Raw genomic sequence first — 13,983 nt, 5'->3', positions numbered from 1 at the left:
CCCCAGCAAGCCCCAGTACTACGGTAGTAACACTTGCAAACAGTCCTTCAAAGGCAATCTCTGCAAACTCTACTGTTGAGACGATAACCTCTGTGGAGAGCCAGGCAACCTCAAGCACTTCAGCAACCGCCTCAGCAGCAACCGCCTCAGAGAGTAATGCATCAAACTCAACCATTGAAACGGTGACGTTTGTGGAAAATCCAGTAAGCCCAAGCACTGCGACAGTTACTCTCACAAACAACCCTGCCAAGCAAAGCTCTGCAACAGCGACTTCGGCAAGCAGCGCATCGAACTCAACCGCCGAAACAGTAACAGTTGTGGAACACCCTGCCAGCCAAAGCACTGCAACTGTGACCCTCTCAAGCAGCTCTTCAAAGCCAACTACTTTCAACACAACCACTGAGACTGTACCCTTTGTAGAGAATCCTCCAAAGCCAACCGCTACTCCGCAGGTAGTGTCCCCCAAGAGTTCATCGAGTCTGGGTACAGGCGTCCAGACGGCGACTTCTGTGGCCAAACCGGCAATGATCACAGGCCCACCGCAGGCTGGAACAATCTCGCCTACTGTTGACCAATTCACTACTATGACGCAAACTGTCACCTCCTCCGGGGGAGACGTCAACATCGAAATCAACATCATCAACATCTTCACCGGAGAGGTCATCTGCAAAAGGGAGGGCAGCGACGAGCCTTGTGACCCCAAGCCGTCACCCTGCTTGACAACTGGCATCTTCACACAGACGGCGACGGCGTTCAACACTGTCATTGTGACTGTGAGTCCCGGTATGTGGACAAATGGAACATCTGCAACTGGAGTTGCGCCGCCGCTTGGTACAGGTACTGGCAGCCCTGTGCTTCGAAGGGGCAGGGTGCCTATGATTAGGAAGCGACTGTAAAGCAGTCTATCTAGTGAGAAGGTGGCTGTGGTAATGTCGAGAGGCGTGGATGTAACGATATGAACAGTGTGGTTTTGTACAATGCGGTGTAATGGGTATCTATGGTATATCTGGATCTGACGGAACTAATACGGGTTTGCTTGTTTTGTGTTGGATATCTCTGTTTGTTCTGAATCAGTTGTCACTAAGAAGAGGGGATTGTTACATGTAGTTTGATAGTGTTTTCATTTTTTAGGCCTGATTTCCAATATATCGTAACAATTTCATCATCAAATGCAGTATCTCAACCCAACTTACACCCAATTCTCCCGAATCACCTCGGCAATCACACCGTGATCCTCATGCTGCTTCAGTCCACTGACAACAACCACTCCCACAACTCCCTCCACGCCCGCAACCCGGATCGGCACACCACCTCCATGGATCGCATAGCCCCCCGCCTCACTCGGTCCCAGCGAAAACTTTGCCGCAAACGCCGCCTCATTGCCCGCGTACTTTTGTCCCAGATACCACGAGCTCGTGCCGAACCGCAGCACCGCCGCCGTCTTCCGCTTCACCCAGCTCTCGTTGTCGGGCGTCACGCCGCTGCCCGTGGCGACTTGGTACAGCGTCTGAGATCCAGCGCCCGCGCTGATAGAGATGAGTGTGGCACGACCTTCTCGGGCATAGGGGAGGAGGCGGGCGTAGAGGAGGTTGCCGAGCTCGACGGCATCGTCGGCTGTGAAGGAGGAGAGGACGAAGCCATCGGCGCCGACATCAGCGTCGACCAAAGCTTGAAGCTATTCACAAGTTTTAATATTAAGGGCGAAATATTACTCATGTTAATGTTGTCAAGGTGAGACTCACCTCTTGTGCAGAGCTTCCGCCTGGGGGGCTCTGAATGGGAGTTGACGGAGCAGAGCTTCGAGCTGCGTTTAGAGCCTTTTCGAGACCATGTCCCGCAGCAAAGTTGCGTTGCCAAACTTTTCGAGCCATGTTGACAGTAGTTGTGTTGATTAAACCTTTTAAAAATGAGTTGAAGGAAATGAAAGTCAGAAGACGAGTGAGGATTAAATAGCTATAAATAATATGTCAAACATCTTGACTTAAGTTTTAAACTTAAAATGGCTTCGATCAAATGAACGCTGCACTAAACATCGGGCCGACTAATCATCTCTCAGCTGTGCTCTGCGGAGACACTTTTTGGGTAAACGGACATTCTTGCCAGTCTTCGGGATTTATCAGGATTTGCTGGTGGATCGGGGGGAATCGCAGCTGTTGATAGGCGGCGTGAAAATTGGGGGCAGTTTCTATAGCGAGTCGTGTTTCAATTTGGAGCTGTGGAGAAGCTGTTATGACTCCATTCTTCAAGTTGACTTGTGAGATGAGCGACTGAATCAACGTGGCCGAGTGATGATGCATCTGTTACGCAACGACAAGGCAAGGGGCATGGCATTATCATTGTGAAGCGGCAAATCTGACTATCCAGGGCAAAGAAGCAGGGGAAAGTAAACGAAAAATAGAGCAGCAGACGGTGAACGCTTTTATACTATTGATCCCACCTCGTATAATACGACTAAGGCCTACTAGCACTTGACGCCTTGGTACAGTGTACGGGTATGCAGTCAACTTAGCATGTCGTTCTTTTTCATATATGTACCATTTCTGATTAACTAGACAGTCTGTGTTTCCGAATATCTACAGTTGGCAAAGTATTGACAATGAAAGGCGGCAGATTCTGCAGTTCAGAATAAGAAAAAGTCGTCGCAATTGGCGCACGTTCACTCATGCCGCCAGGTAAGAATAATCACTAGAGGTTTAAAGACGCTCCACGAACAGACCCAAACATTGTTGGAGTCCTCGTTACCGGAGCTGATCATGATATCCGCCTCGTGCATGACCGGTGGCGGCGGCCGGGGATGGACCGGAGGCAGCGGGATCCAGAATCGGGGCGGGGATACAACATAGGGCGGCCGTAGAAGTTGCCGGTACAGACGACGATTTCGCTTGAGTTCATGACGCCTCTGAAGCCATTGGGGGTGCATTTTCCCTCCTGGTCACAATTTGACTGAGCCATGACAGTTTGCTAGACAAAGTCTACAAATAGTGTAGAGTAAAGCAATGACTTGCCGCGACGGGAACGCAGACATGGGCTTACTTCTAGAGAACCTTAAACTATAACTTCTGTGGAAATTACAATGTTTACAGAAACTACAACTTCTACGTCAGCTTCAGCTTCTTGCCACTCTTGCAGATAAATATATTATTTTAGAAGTCGACTAGATCTATTGACTACTACTACTCAACGGTTCCATTCCATACGGTTCTATATATGCTACGTCAATATCCCCCATATCCCCTCACGTCTTTCAAACTGTTTTTATAGTACACTTGTGCCAAAGTATCACCTCCAACTACCCAAAACTCATCCAAATTTGATGGAAAGACTATGAGATACATCGTTGTATTCCAGCTGCGATACAACCAGGCGGGGTAGCTGGCGGGGTCATATGTGTGGCTGGCTGAGACGTGAGATTCAATGGGCCATGAAACGAGGCTGCCTATCAAACATTCTTTCGTGGCATCGTGTGTGCCAACCATCTTCGATGTCTTTGTTTGGTCATTTAAAAATGGGTCTCACAAACATACAAGAGAGCTTAAATAGAACTTTCCAGGCTTACTGAATACCATTTCTGCGGTCCTTGCTCAATTTTAAACATGTCGGAATATAAACCCTCGCCTCGCGGTTAGTTATATGAAAGACTCACACGGAGTTGTTATCTGTATTCTATTCTTCATGAAGACATCAATCCCGTGCATAGTGCATATATATCATGGCACCGCAATCTAGCCCAGGACCTTATACCAAGGTTGTAAACGACACTGGTCTTGATCATGGAGATATTGCGCCCGCCATCATCTCCGTGACGATTCAAAAGAGCGGCAACAAAAGGAGAGGCACCAACAAGGGCATGGCAAGCGCTGGTCTCTACGCCGCTCTTCTGGGAGCCGCGGGCCTTGCTTCGCCGCCATCGTTGAGCTCGACAAGCTGGGCAGTTGGCATTATAGGACTGCTTCTCGCCGGTCAATCAACACATGACATTTCCCAAACGGACGATGGCAAGTCTCACTCCAGAGTGCTTTACCTAGGAGACGCCGCATCTCTTGGTGTTGATGAGCGAAATACTAATGAGATTGTCATGTATCGAGCTTACGTGGATGAAAATATACTCAAGATCACTGAATACTTTGTGCCCAGTGTCAGGTCTCTCTTGTACAACGCCAGTGATATTATCAAAGGGTGTACGCACGGGGGTACATTAGACAGAGAGGCCAAGGACTTATTTACTTTCACTTTTCCGGAACCTCAAGTCATTAACCTGTACCGCTATGTCTCCATTCGTGGATTGAGTCCCACGCCAAGTTTTGGGACGAATGGTTCCGGGCTCCCCTCCGATGGTCTTCCAAAGCAAGGCTCATTGGTTTGGTACGATGCCGATGGGAAATTTTTGGCGCAGTGGGATGGCGGTACACAAGAAGAAGTAGTCGATCGTTTTGGAGCCGGATGGTTCGACTCCAACAACAAGGCCATCCGCCGAAACCTAGTGTCGTTTGTTCAAGAGATGAAGCCTCAGCTGAGCTCCAACATGACCATCCTCCACCTGAGCGATAAGCTCAACACCCCGATGCTTGTCTTGAACAACTGGAGGGTCGGCGATACAGGTGATCGCGCAGCAAACGTGGCAACACAGGAAGAGGTCCTGCGCTTTATCAAGACCGATCAAAGGAACTGGGATTGGGGATACCAGTGGGATAGCAACGGCGATATCTACCCCTGCCGCTCGCCCTATTACTACCGAGAAGATTACATGACTCGAAGCGAGGATTCGCACCTTTTCTTTCCCCTCACTGATAAGGATTGGACATATACGACAATGATTGTGAAGAAGGATTAAGGCACATAACAACAAGTGGAGAAGTTTTGAGCTTCGTTTCACCAAAGTTTCTTGTTCAAGTCTTCATTCTTGCTTTATACATCAAGTCAAATGCTCATGAACGTCAACTATCAGCAGATTATTGGAATTGGGAGTCATAAAAGTTATTATGAGTTGTACGACATATTTAGATGAGGCTCTAAAAGAGTTAATAAAATTGGTAAAAGGAAGAAGAGCAGTTTTAATAATAAAGCAACATCAGATAACCTTTTTCTACCTTGAGATTCTCCAAGACATAATATTAAAGTTTGCGTCCACATCACTGAAAATAAAGTGTTCCGACTCGCGACATGGAGAAGGGGAGGGCCGTATGCGGCTATTGAGAGATATCTGCAATTGCAAGAGCATCAAAGACACAGGTGACAAGGAAGACAAAAATAATGATGTTGAGAAGTAGATGAGATGGCATTATCAATCTTGGTAAACTTTACATATGTAGAAACTTGCCCATATGACAATCTGGTATCCGTTGGAGCCCAAGTCAGAAAATCTGAAGCAGTCTTTGTTGACGACACTGAATTGAATTGACAGCTACCTAGGTAAATTACTAACTCAAGGTCTATCTACTGCAATAAAAACAGACACAGATTGTCTCACAAAAACTCAACCACTTAACCCTACGCCTCATCATTATCATAGTGAACATCATTCTCCATCGTCGCATCAGACTCGCGTCGCCGCAGCACAGGTTCAGTCTGCATCCCACCGCCATACTCAATCACGCTCGCCGTGTCCGACAACTTCCCCGACTCAAGGTCCTCTATGCTCTGCAGCGCCTGAATAAACTTGGCCTGCTCGCTCTTGAGCCCCTCGCGCTTGTTCGCCGTCGCCGCGTCCTCATCCATGAGCTTCTCGTAGACACTCGCCGAGTTTGAACCGCGCACGCCAAGCTTATCGTCGAGATAATTACGAAGCTGTCGCCGAATCGCAGGAATCATACGGCAGACGATGCGCTGCGTCACGGCGTCGGAGTATCGTAGGGCGGCGAGTTTGTAGTACCCCCTAACGTATGCAACAACCTCAACCTCCCGCTCGAAATCATCCGGCTTCAGTTTGGTTTGCTCCAGTTCCCGTCGCTTGACCTCCTGTGCTTGCTTCTCCTCCGTCAGCACGTCCCAAGGCACGAGAGTCTTTTGTGCGTAGCCGGCTCCCACCATTCTCATATGATGGCGGAATTGAGTCAGCACAGCTCGCTCGCTCTTGAGGCACTGGTCAAATGCTTCCGTGTTGTATGTCATGACTCTTTCTGACTCATCACTGTAGAGCGCATCGAGATCTTTTTGCGTCGTTTTCCAGTGCTCATCCAGGCAGCTCTTGAGGTGCCGCTTGGCTTCTGTGTATATGAACCGCTTCTTCAGGTTCTCAAGGGATTGGTTAAGCGCCGTATCGAGCTCGGCTGCAAGCTGCCGAATCACTTCTCTCAGATACACACTGGTGGGCCCATTCCACGGTCTGATGGCTTCCATGGCCAAATCGTTGTAGACCTCTGGCGGGATGATGCTTGGCATGCCTGCCTTCATCTTGGCCTGAATCTCCTCCTTCACCTGTCGCAGTGTGCGAAATCCTCGGCCAATGTCGCTGAACTCTGTAAACGGTTCCGGGAAACACTGCTTCTGTGACCGTGGAGAACCAAAGCTGTTGCCATTAGCAAAGCCAGCTTCCTCGGGCTTGATCGTGTGCGGCGTCCCGTTGAGACCGTTGAGTGGATAATCTGTTCTCGTCCGCTTATTCGATGGCGTTGCGACCGGTGCTGTATTTCGTCGCTTCGAGGGAGTGACGAAGCTTGTTGCGGCAGTACCGACAGAGGCCGCATCGGACTCATCATCATCTATGAGATCCACCACTTGGGTATCGGTGCGGTCCTTGAGAGTAAACTTGGGCTTGCTATTCAAGAGGCAGTCTCGAAAGTTGGTTGGCAAGCTGTTTATGCGAGCCGCAAACTCGTCAATCTTCAGCCGCGCAGTATCAGCAAAACTGTTAAGGCAGGTCTGGATCTCTAGCTCCACGTTGTGGGGGAGCTCGGGAAGGTTGGCTAGCTGTCTGGTGACTTTATCGAGATGGTATTTGACTTTGTGTTTGATGTTTGGCAAACTAAAGGTGCCAATGTTAGCAGCCAGATACCGAATTTGAGTTCCTGTGAATTGATTCAATCTTACCTTTTCGCAAATTCCTCGCCAAGTCGCTCAGAAAGGAAAGCCTTGAGCCTTTCAACGCCACAACGGTCGACAAATGCATGGAACGCACCGGGCCATTTATCTACAGACTCGTCCTCAAACATCCTTTCCTCCCACTTTTTCAATTCATCCAAGTCCTTACCCTGGGGGCGGGAGGTTATGAAATACCCCAGGCCGGTTGAGTGAGCTTGCCCCTTCATGATTTCGAGCCACTGGGTATGGTTACCACCGTCAGGCAAGAGATCTGCCTTGGTTAGCACTCCGATTGTCCTGTCCTTAGCTTGCAATCTGCGAGTGAGACCGAAGGTTGCTGAATTCTCAGCGTCGCTATTCATGGGCATGGCACAAATAATGATGGCAGAGGGGTGCTGGATGTAGGCGCTCGAGAGATTTCGAACCACATTGACCAGGTACTCGTCGTTGGCATCAGCAGGATTCTGGAAAATGCCCGGCATATCGTAAAAGGACAAGTCAGGCAAGTCAGGGCCCTTGATCTCCAGAGAAACAACGTTGGGGGAGAACTTTGCCAAGGTCTCCTCTGCTGCCTTGTCGATGGGCGTATTCATGGCAATGGAGCCTCGTCCGGGGACAAAGAGAACGGGGGGCTTGTCATCATTCAAGATGGCAATCTGAGCCCAGCGCAAGACCTCTTCGATTTCGCTCTTGTCGTGCATAGATTTAAACTCCAAAACAGCAGTGCTGGGCAGCTTTCTCCAGGGAAAGAAGGGGTCATGCTTCGTGACATCGGATTCGTGGATGGGGCGGTTAGGGGTCGGCCCATACGAGTATTCTTTGCGGAGCCAAACTCGACAGGACCATTCGGCGTTGCGGGAGACGCGAATGTGTAGAGGGCATCGAGTGCATGCACCCTCGCTCCGAGGCAGATCCAGGTTAGCGAGGCCAGACATGAGACTAGACTTGCCCGCCGACTGATCGCCGACAAGGACAAGCTCGGGGAGTTGCACATCATGAGAGACGCCGAGCTGCTGGAGCTCTCCCAGGGTGTCATTGCAAGCTTTGAGTTTCTTGCCAATATCCTGAAACGAGGTGTGAAAGAAGCTCTCGTCCATGTTTCTGGGGCTACCCGCAACAGGCACGGTCGTCGTCGCCACAACGGTTCTGGCTCTGACTTCTCTGAAGATGGGGTCTGTGGTATGTTCTGACTCTACGGTACGCTCACTAGGCGCAGCTGAGAAATGAAGAAGTCAGCATGATATGATTTGATATGAGATGATGAAGAGATTCTCATGATGGGCATCTGTATGAGACTCACGAGCATTAGATCTATTTCCACGACCAGCCTTTGAAGACTGATGAAATTGGGTGTGATCCATGGCGTCGTCGCCATTAGTGCCGAAATCAGTGACGCTGTTAGCGTACATGTTTGGCAACAGCTCGGACTTCACCCGGATTTGTTCCTGGGGTGGTGGCTGGGGTGAAGCCTGGCGTAGTGGTGCTCTGCGAACACGGCGGCTAGCCATGATGATGAGATCCTCAGAGGAGTCCTAGTCCGTCTTGGAAGTTTGAGTGTCGTCAGGCATTGACGAGATTCGGCCTCGCTGATGGGAGACGCTTGATTCAGATGATGATTCAGATGGTCGTATGAAACATGTAGAAGATGGAAAAGGTGAATCCAGACGATAGCAGGAGTATAGAGGGAAAAAAGAAGGTGAAGAAGGGAAAGGAAAGAAAATGATTAGACAAGGAATATGGCAGTAAATGGGTATTAAGAGAAGGGAGAAGAGGAAAATGAAGTAAAATTACTGAGCAAACGGCCCAAGATGAGATGAAAGTGAAGGCGAAAGTGAATGACCTTGAGCTCAGACGTGAGAAAAATGCTGATGCTGGTGCTGGCAACTGATATCAATTCACCCAGCCAACGAACTGATGGTGTTTTGTTGCTGCTGCCCCATCGGCTTGCAGGGGCTGGTGCGAATGTTAATGCTTGATAGAGGCAGCGGTGCCTAGTTCAACCGTCAGCCAGCTGTAGATGGTACAAGGAACGAATGAAGGTATAAAACAGGCCATTGACTCCTGTTAGAGACACGGACAAAAAAAGAAGCGAGACTCACTAATAAATTGACGGATTTCTGAGCTCTGTAGCGTCGACGTGCTAACAGACGTGAATGCCGTCTGAAGCTCAAACATTAAAAGCTGAGCTACAAGAGACAAAGAGAGAGAGAGCTTGAGCCTTTGCCCAAAAAAGGGGGGCTGGGCTCGAGGCTCAGGTACAAGTACAAAGTACAGAATACTTGGGGCCACGTGACCTGCGTTTCACCACTTGCTGCACTTGACTGATCAAGCCTTGGATTCTGCCTGTCTATGGGATACCCTGTAATAGCTTGTATGAATTGAGTCGTTAAGCTGTTGTGCTGTGGCAATGACAACTCAATATCAACTGATGTGATTGATGTAAATCTACCTACCTAGTCAAGCACATAAACACAGCTACTAGTCCTCCTTAGTATTGTGAGGCTTTTCAGCAGCTGCCCCTGACAAGAAGCAATTGAGGCTCCATTGCCGCCCACACGGCTTTTACTGAGAAGCGCCTAGTGCTGGCGAATGGTGGATCTTGTGCTCTGTTTTTGCTCCGTTAGTACCTCGACTCTGCGTGCCGTGCAATTTTCAGTGGCCGCCATACGGAGTACCAAGTACATGTTCCTCCATCACAAGACAAATCCTGTGATGGTTAACAGACGATCATCCACCGGTTGGGCTGCTGTCTTTATGTTCGACGATGGTTTGCGACTGTTTTATTGCCATCTCTACAATTCTGAACAAGTTTACAATTTCAATTCCCCTAAATCTGCCTTTCCCACTGCGTAATGCCAACTGCAACTCCAATTCCAGCGTAGCACTCAGCAAGGCTACTGAAGTACTCTTGTACCTGCACCACCGCCTTGGGGAAGGAAAAAAAAAAAAAAAAAACTGATCCAAGAGAAATTAGTCTTCAGCCATCGGCTCTTAGCTCAACCCAACCGTAGACTTTACAGCCTCATAGCAGTAGCCAGTAGCAATACCTTGAGGTTCTCCTTTCTGTCTTGTCATCTCATCTCCCGGTTACTTAGGCTCAGAACATCACATCATCATGGACGCTGCAGGAGACGGGCGGAACGACGCCTTGGCTGAGGGCCGGCGCATCTACTTAGGCGCGGCAACTCTCTCTCGATCTGATGGACCCCCAATACTGACTGACCGGTAACAGGCAATCTCCACTACGTCCTCAAGTCGCAGGACATTGAGGAGTTTCTGCTCCAGAATGGCTTCGACGACATTGAGAACATCCACGTCTCTGTCGACCCCGTCAGCGCTCGCAACCCGGGCTACTGCTTTGTGGACTTTGCCGAGCGGGCCACCGCTGAGCGAGCTCTGACTGATCTCAGGGCGAGTCTCCGCGGCCGTGAGGTCAAGGTCGGTCCATGCGAGCCTAGGAAGAAGCGCAATGGAGACGGCCGGTCTACCTTCCAGCGCCCGGGTGACTGGAGGTCTTCCTCTGGCGACGATGGCCAGCAGCAGTTCCAGAGCGAGCCTAGGGAGCAGAGGCCCCGAGGAGGCTTCAACCGCTCTGAGGAGGTGGCCGATGAGTCTCAGGGAAAGCGACTGTACGTTGGAGGACTGGCCAAGAATGGGGACCAGGAGCAGAACAACCAGGAGGTGATGGACATTTTCACTGGATTCAACCCGTACGTCACTCACTCACTCACCCACCCACTCACTCAGCGTTCACTTCAATGTAGCTAATGATGAGAACAGCTCATACATTGGCAAGCGCATCACGCCCCATGAGAGCACTCGCAGCCCCGCTGGAACCTACTACTACTGCTTCGTGGACTTTGAGACCAAGGAAGAGGCCGAGGCCGCCATGCAGGCCCTGGATGGTGCCCAGTACGACGGAGGCGTGCTCAAGGTCTCCCTGGCCAAGAGGACGGACAGACAGTCCGCCCGCCCCAATGCGACATCAGATCGCAACAACGGCGGCCAGGGACGCGGATGGCGATCCTCCAACACCCCACGAACTGAGGGCGGAGCACCGCCGCCAGCCAGAGCCATGGGATCCAACAACTGGCGCCAGAGGACCGCCGAGTAGGTAGCGGACTGGTTGAGTTGAGCGACTGCAGTACGACTGAAATTTAGAAATTGGAAAAAGGGAGACTGGCTACCTATGGACCAGGCAAGGCCACAGTAATGCTGATTGATACATGATGTCTGAATTCTCTTCTTCTGATGTATTTGTTTCTTATCTATAACAACGACAACAACAAAAAGGTGGAAAAGAGGGAGACGGTCTGTCCTGTCTCGTCTCATGCCTCTCGTATTATAGCAGCAGCGAAAGAAAATACACGATGCCACTGCAACTTTTCTTTGTGATTGACTGATGATGATGATGCCCTCGGTTGTATTATCTAATATTACGAAGCACAGTAATAAGAGAGTTAAAAACTATTTGCATCCTTAGCTTCAGGAACCGGCCACCACGTGCGGCATTCTCTTGTCCCGCCATGCTGGGCTTGGAATTTGGACCCTTTTCCCGCCCCCTCGTTTAATTGCATATCCCGCCTCTCCTCCAACCATTGATCATCACCCCTGTCATCCCAGCAAATCGTGACCACGAGAAAGTCAGTCGTGCAGCAGCCGCTCCACCGCCTTGCCTCCCGCCAATTCGCCGGCCCAAAGATTCTCTCTCTCTGCATTGTGGACGAGCGACTTGGTGATATTTCTTTCTCCCCATTTGTCTAGCGCTGCTGCTCTTTTCTGCGCTTCTCTGGCTGTTCTGAAGCTGAAGCTCATATAATCCCATATCCCGCCTTCAATCAGTGATACCCCTCCCCCTCTCTTCTCCCGCTCCAAGCTCCAGCCAAACCTCCCAACAATGTCTCTCCACGTCCCCTTGCCGCATCGTTCTGCCACTCCGGTGGGCGCTGCCACCAAGGCTGTGATCCTGGTAATAATCACCCTTTTTCTTTTTGTTTTCTTTTTCCAATTCCTATCCCTACTCCTGTCTAGATGCTCCTGTTTGTTGCACTTCAATGAGCTTTGGACAGCTGGCTCTAAGCGCACACCGCCGTGCAACCTCACCATTTCGCATTGAAAACAACAGCTAACATATTCTCTTCCTTTTCTCTCCTGTCTAGGTCGGTGGTCCTTCTCGCGGCACTCGATTCCGCCCTCTATCTCTCGACCTCCCCAAGCCGCTCTTCGACGTTGCTGGCCACCCCATCATCTGGCACTGCCTCGACGCCGTTGCGCGCGTCAAGCAGATCCAGGAGGTCTACATCATCGGCTACTACGATGAGTCCGTCTTCCGCGATTTCATCAAGGACTCGGCCCGCGAGTTCCCCGGCATCAACCTGCGATACCTGCGCGAGTACGAGGCCCTGGGCACCGCGGGCGGCCTGTACCACTTCCGCGATGCCATCCTAAAGGGCCGCCCCGAGCGCCTCTTCGTCCTCAACGCCGACGTGTGCTGCTCGTTCCCCCTCGAGGAGATGCTCAAGCTCTTCATGGAGCGGGACGCCGAGGCCGTCATCCTGGGAACCCGCGTCAGCAACGAGGCCGCCTCCAACTTTGGCTGCATCGTCTCCGACTCCCACACCCGCCGCGTGCTGCACTACGTCGAGAAGCCCGAGTCGCACATCAGCAACCTCATCAACTGCGGCGTCTACCTCTTCTCCGCCGACGCAATCTTCCCCTCCATCCGATCCGCCATCAAGCGCCGCACCGACAGGCCCCGCCTCGTCTCGTACCCGTCCTCGGACAACCTCGACCACTTCAGGATGCCCCGCGCCGTGGCCGACGACGACGACGACGAGGACAAGAAGGAGGTCATCCGCCTCGAGCAGGACATCCTCGGCGACATGGCCGACAGCAAGCAGTTCTACGTGTACGAGACCAAAGACTTTTGGCGCCAGATCAAGACGGCTGGCTCTGCCGTGCCCGCCAACGCCCTGTACCTGCAAAAGGCCTGGCAGACCGGCAGCGAGGAGCTCGCCCCCGCCAGCGCCAACATCGTTCCCCCCGTCTTCATCCACCCAACTGCCGACGTTCACCCCACGGCCAAGCTCGGCCCCAACGTCAGCATTGGACCCCGAGTCGTCGTCGGCGCCGGTGCCCGTGTCAAGGAGAGCATTGTGCTCGAGGACTCTGAGATTAAGCACGACGCCTGCGTGCTCTACTCCATCATCGGCTGGGGCAGCCGTGTTGGCGCCTGGGCTCGTGTCGAGGGTTCACCTACCCCTGCCGGCAGCCACTCCACCAGCATCATCAAGAACGGCGTCAAGGTCCAGAGCATCTCCATCCTGGGCAAGGACTGCGGTGTTGGCGACGAGGTCCGCGTGCAGAACTGCGTCTGCCTGCCATACAAGGAGCTGAAGCGGGTAAGTTTTTTTTCTTTCTTTCTTGAACTCCTTAACCTTGACATGTAACTAACCTACTTTCTCCCTAATTAGGACGTCACCAACGAAGTCATCATGTAAGGAGCGTTTCCAAGAAGTTAGCGTGTGATAGACAACAGCAACAAGCATGTCTGCGATTGAATTTTTTTTTTCACGGGATATAAAAAAGGGGGTTAGGGGAAGATTGGGGGACTTCTTAACACCAAAGAAATAATCCAAAAAAAAAAAAAAAAAAAGTGATTCCCTGACTGTAATGATGTTACGCATTCTATTCCTAGGCCTCACGCAGGTGGGCAGGTGTTTGGGACAACGCCATAGAATATTAATGTTGAAGAGAAGCCGGTGTTATTCGTATGATCGAGTGTTATTACAGAAAGACATCACAAAATGTGCTAGGAAGAGCAGTAATGAGGAGTGCCTCAAGGTAAGGTGAATTGGTGTTTTCATTGCCCATTGATGTTTCATAAATGCATCATATCGAACTACCCTAGGTATCATCCTCAAACCTGCCCCTCCTCATGTACAAAAAAGGGAGTTGGGTATATTT

At 50.9% G+C, this 13,983-nt stretch overlaps 5 protein-coding genes across 5 annotated transcripts; 3 read left to right on the top strand and 2 right to left on the bottom strand.

The window, feature by feature from the left end:
- Nucleotides 1-1,189: 1,189 nt before the first annotated feature.
- Nucleotides 1,190-1,871, bottom strand: M431DRAFT_8976 (hypothetical protein; the record flags this gene model as incomplete). The annotated part of the gene is made up of 2 exons (XM_024924057.1): nucleotides 1,190-1,675; nucleotides 1,743-1,871. The coding sequence occupies 2 exons, from the start codon at nucleotides 1,869-1,871 to the stop codon at nucleotides 1,190-1,192; spliced, it is 615 nt and encodes a 204-aa protein (XP_024770616.1).
- A 1,700-nt stretch (nucleotides 1,872-3,571) lies between these two features.
- On the top strand, nucleotides 3,572-5,067 carry M431DRAFT_511813 (hypothetical protein). The gene has a single exon (XM_024919738.1). The coding sequence runs from the start codon at nucleotides 3,710-3,712 to the stop codon at nucleotides 4,829-4,831; it is 1,122 nt and encodes a 373-aa protein (XP_024770615.1). The 5' UTR covers nucleotides 3,572-3,709; the 3' UTR covers nucleotides 4,832-5,067.
- Nucleotides 5,068-5,487: 420 nt separating this feature from the next.
- Nucleotides 5,488-8,114, bottom strand: M431DRAFT_94979 (hypothetical protein; the record flags this gene model as incomplete). The annotated part of the gene is made up of 2 exons (XM_024924638.1): nucleotides 5,488-6,961; nucleotides 7,027-8,114. 2 exons carry the CDS (start codon nucleotides 8,112-8,114, stop codon nucleotides 5,488-5,490), a joined length of 2,562 nt encoding a protein of 853 aa, XP_024770614.1.
- A 1,886-nt stretch (nucleotides 8,115-10,000) lies between these two features.
- M431DRAFT_511811 (hypothetical protein) lies at nucleotides 10,001-11,405 on the top strand. Its single transcript, XM_024919737.1, has 3 exons — nucleotides 10,001-10,193; nucleotides 10,250-10,727; nucleotides 10,798-11,405. The coding sequence occupies exons 1-3, from the start codon at nucleotides 10,133-10,135 to the stop codon at nucleotides 11,129-11,131; spliced, it is 873 nt and encodes a 290-aa protein (XP_024770613.1). The 5' UTR covers nucleotides 10,001-10,132; the 3' UTR covers nucleotides 11,132-11,405.
- A 509-nt stretch (nucleotides 11,406-11,914) lies between these two features.
- On the top strand, nucleotides 11,915-13,517 carry M431DRAFT_8972 (hypothetical protein; the record flags this gene model as incomplete). The annotated part of the gene is made up of 3 exons (XM_024924054.1): nucleotides 11,915-11,986; nucleotides 12,177-13,418; nucleotides 13,491-13,517. The coding sequence occupies 3 exons, from the start codon at nucleotides 11,915-11,917 to the stop codon at nucleotides 13,515-13,517; spliced, it is 1,341 nt and encodes a 446-aa protein (XP_024770612.1).
- Between the last annotated feature and the right edge of the window lie 466 nt (nucleotides 13,518-13,983).

This window comes from Trichoderma harzianum, assembly GCF_003025095.1.
Source record: "Trichoderma harzianum CBS 226.95 unplaced genomic scaffold M431scaffold_13, whole genome shotgun sequence".
NCBI lineage: Eukaryota > Fungi > Ascomycota > Sordariomycetes > Hypocreales > Hypocreaceae > Trichoderma > Trichoderma harzianum.
Note: the sequence above shows the minus strand (reverse complement) of the source record. Positions and strands in the feature narration are given on the sequence as shown.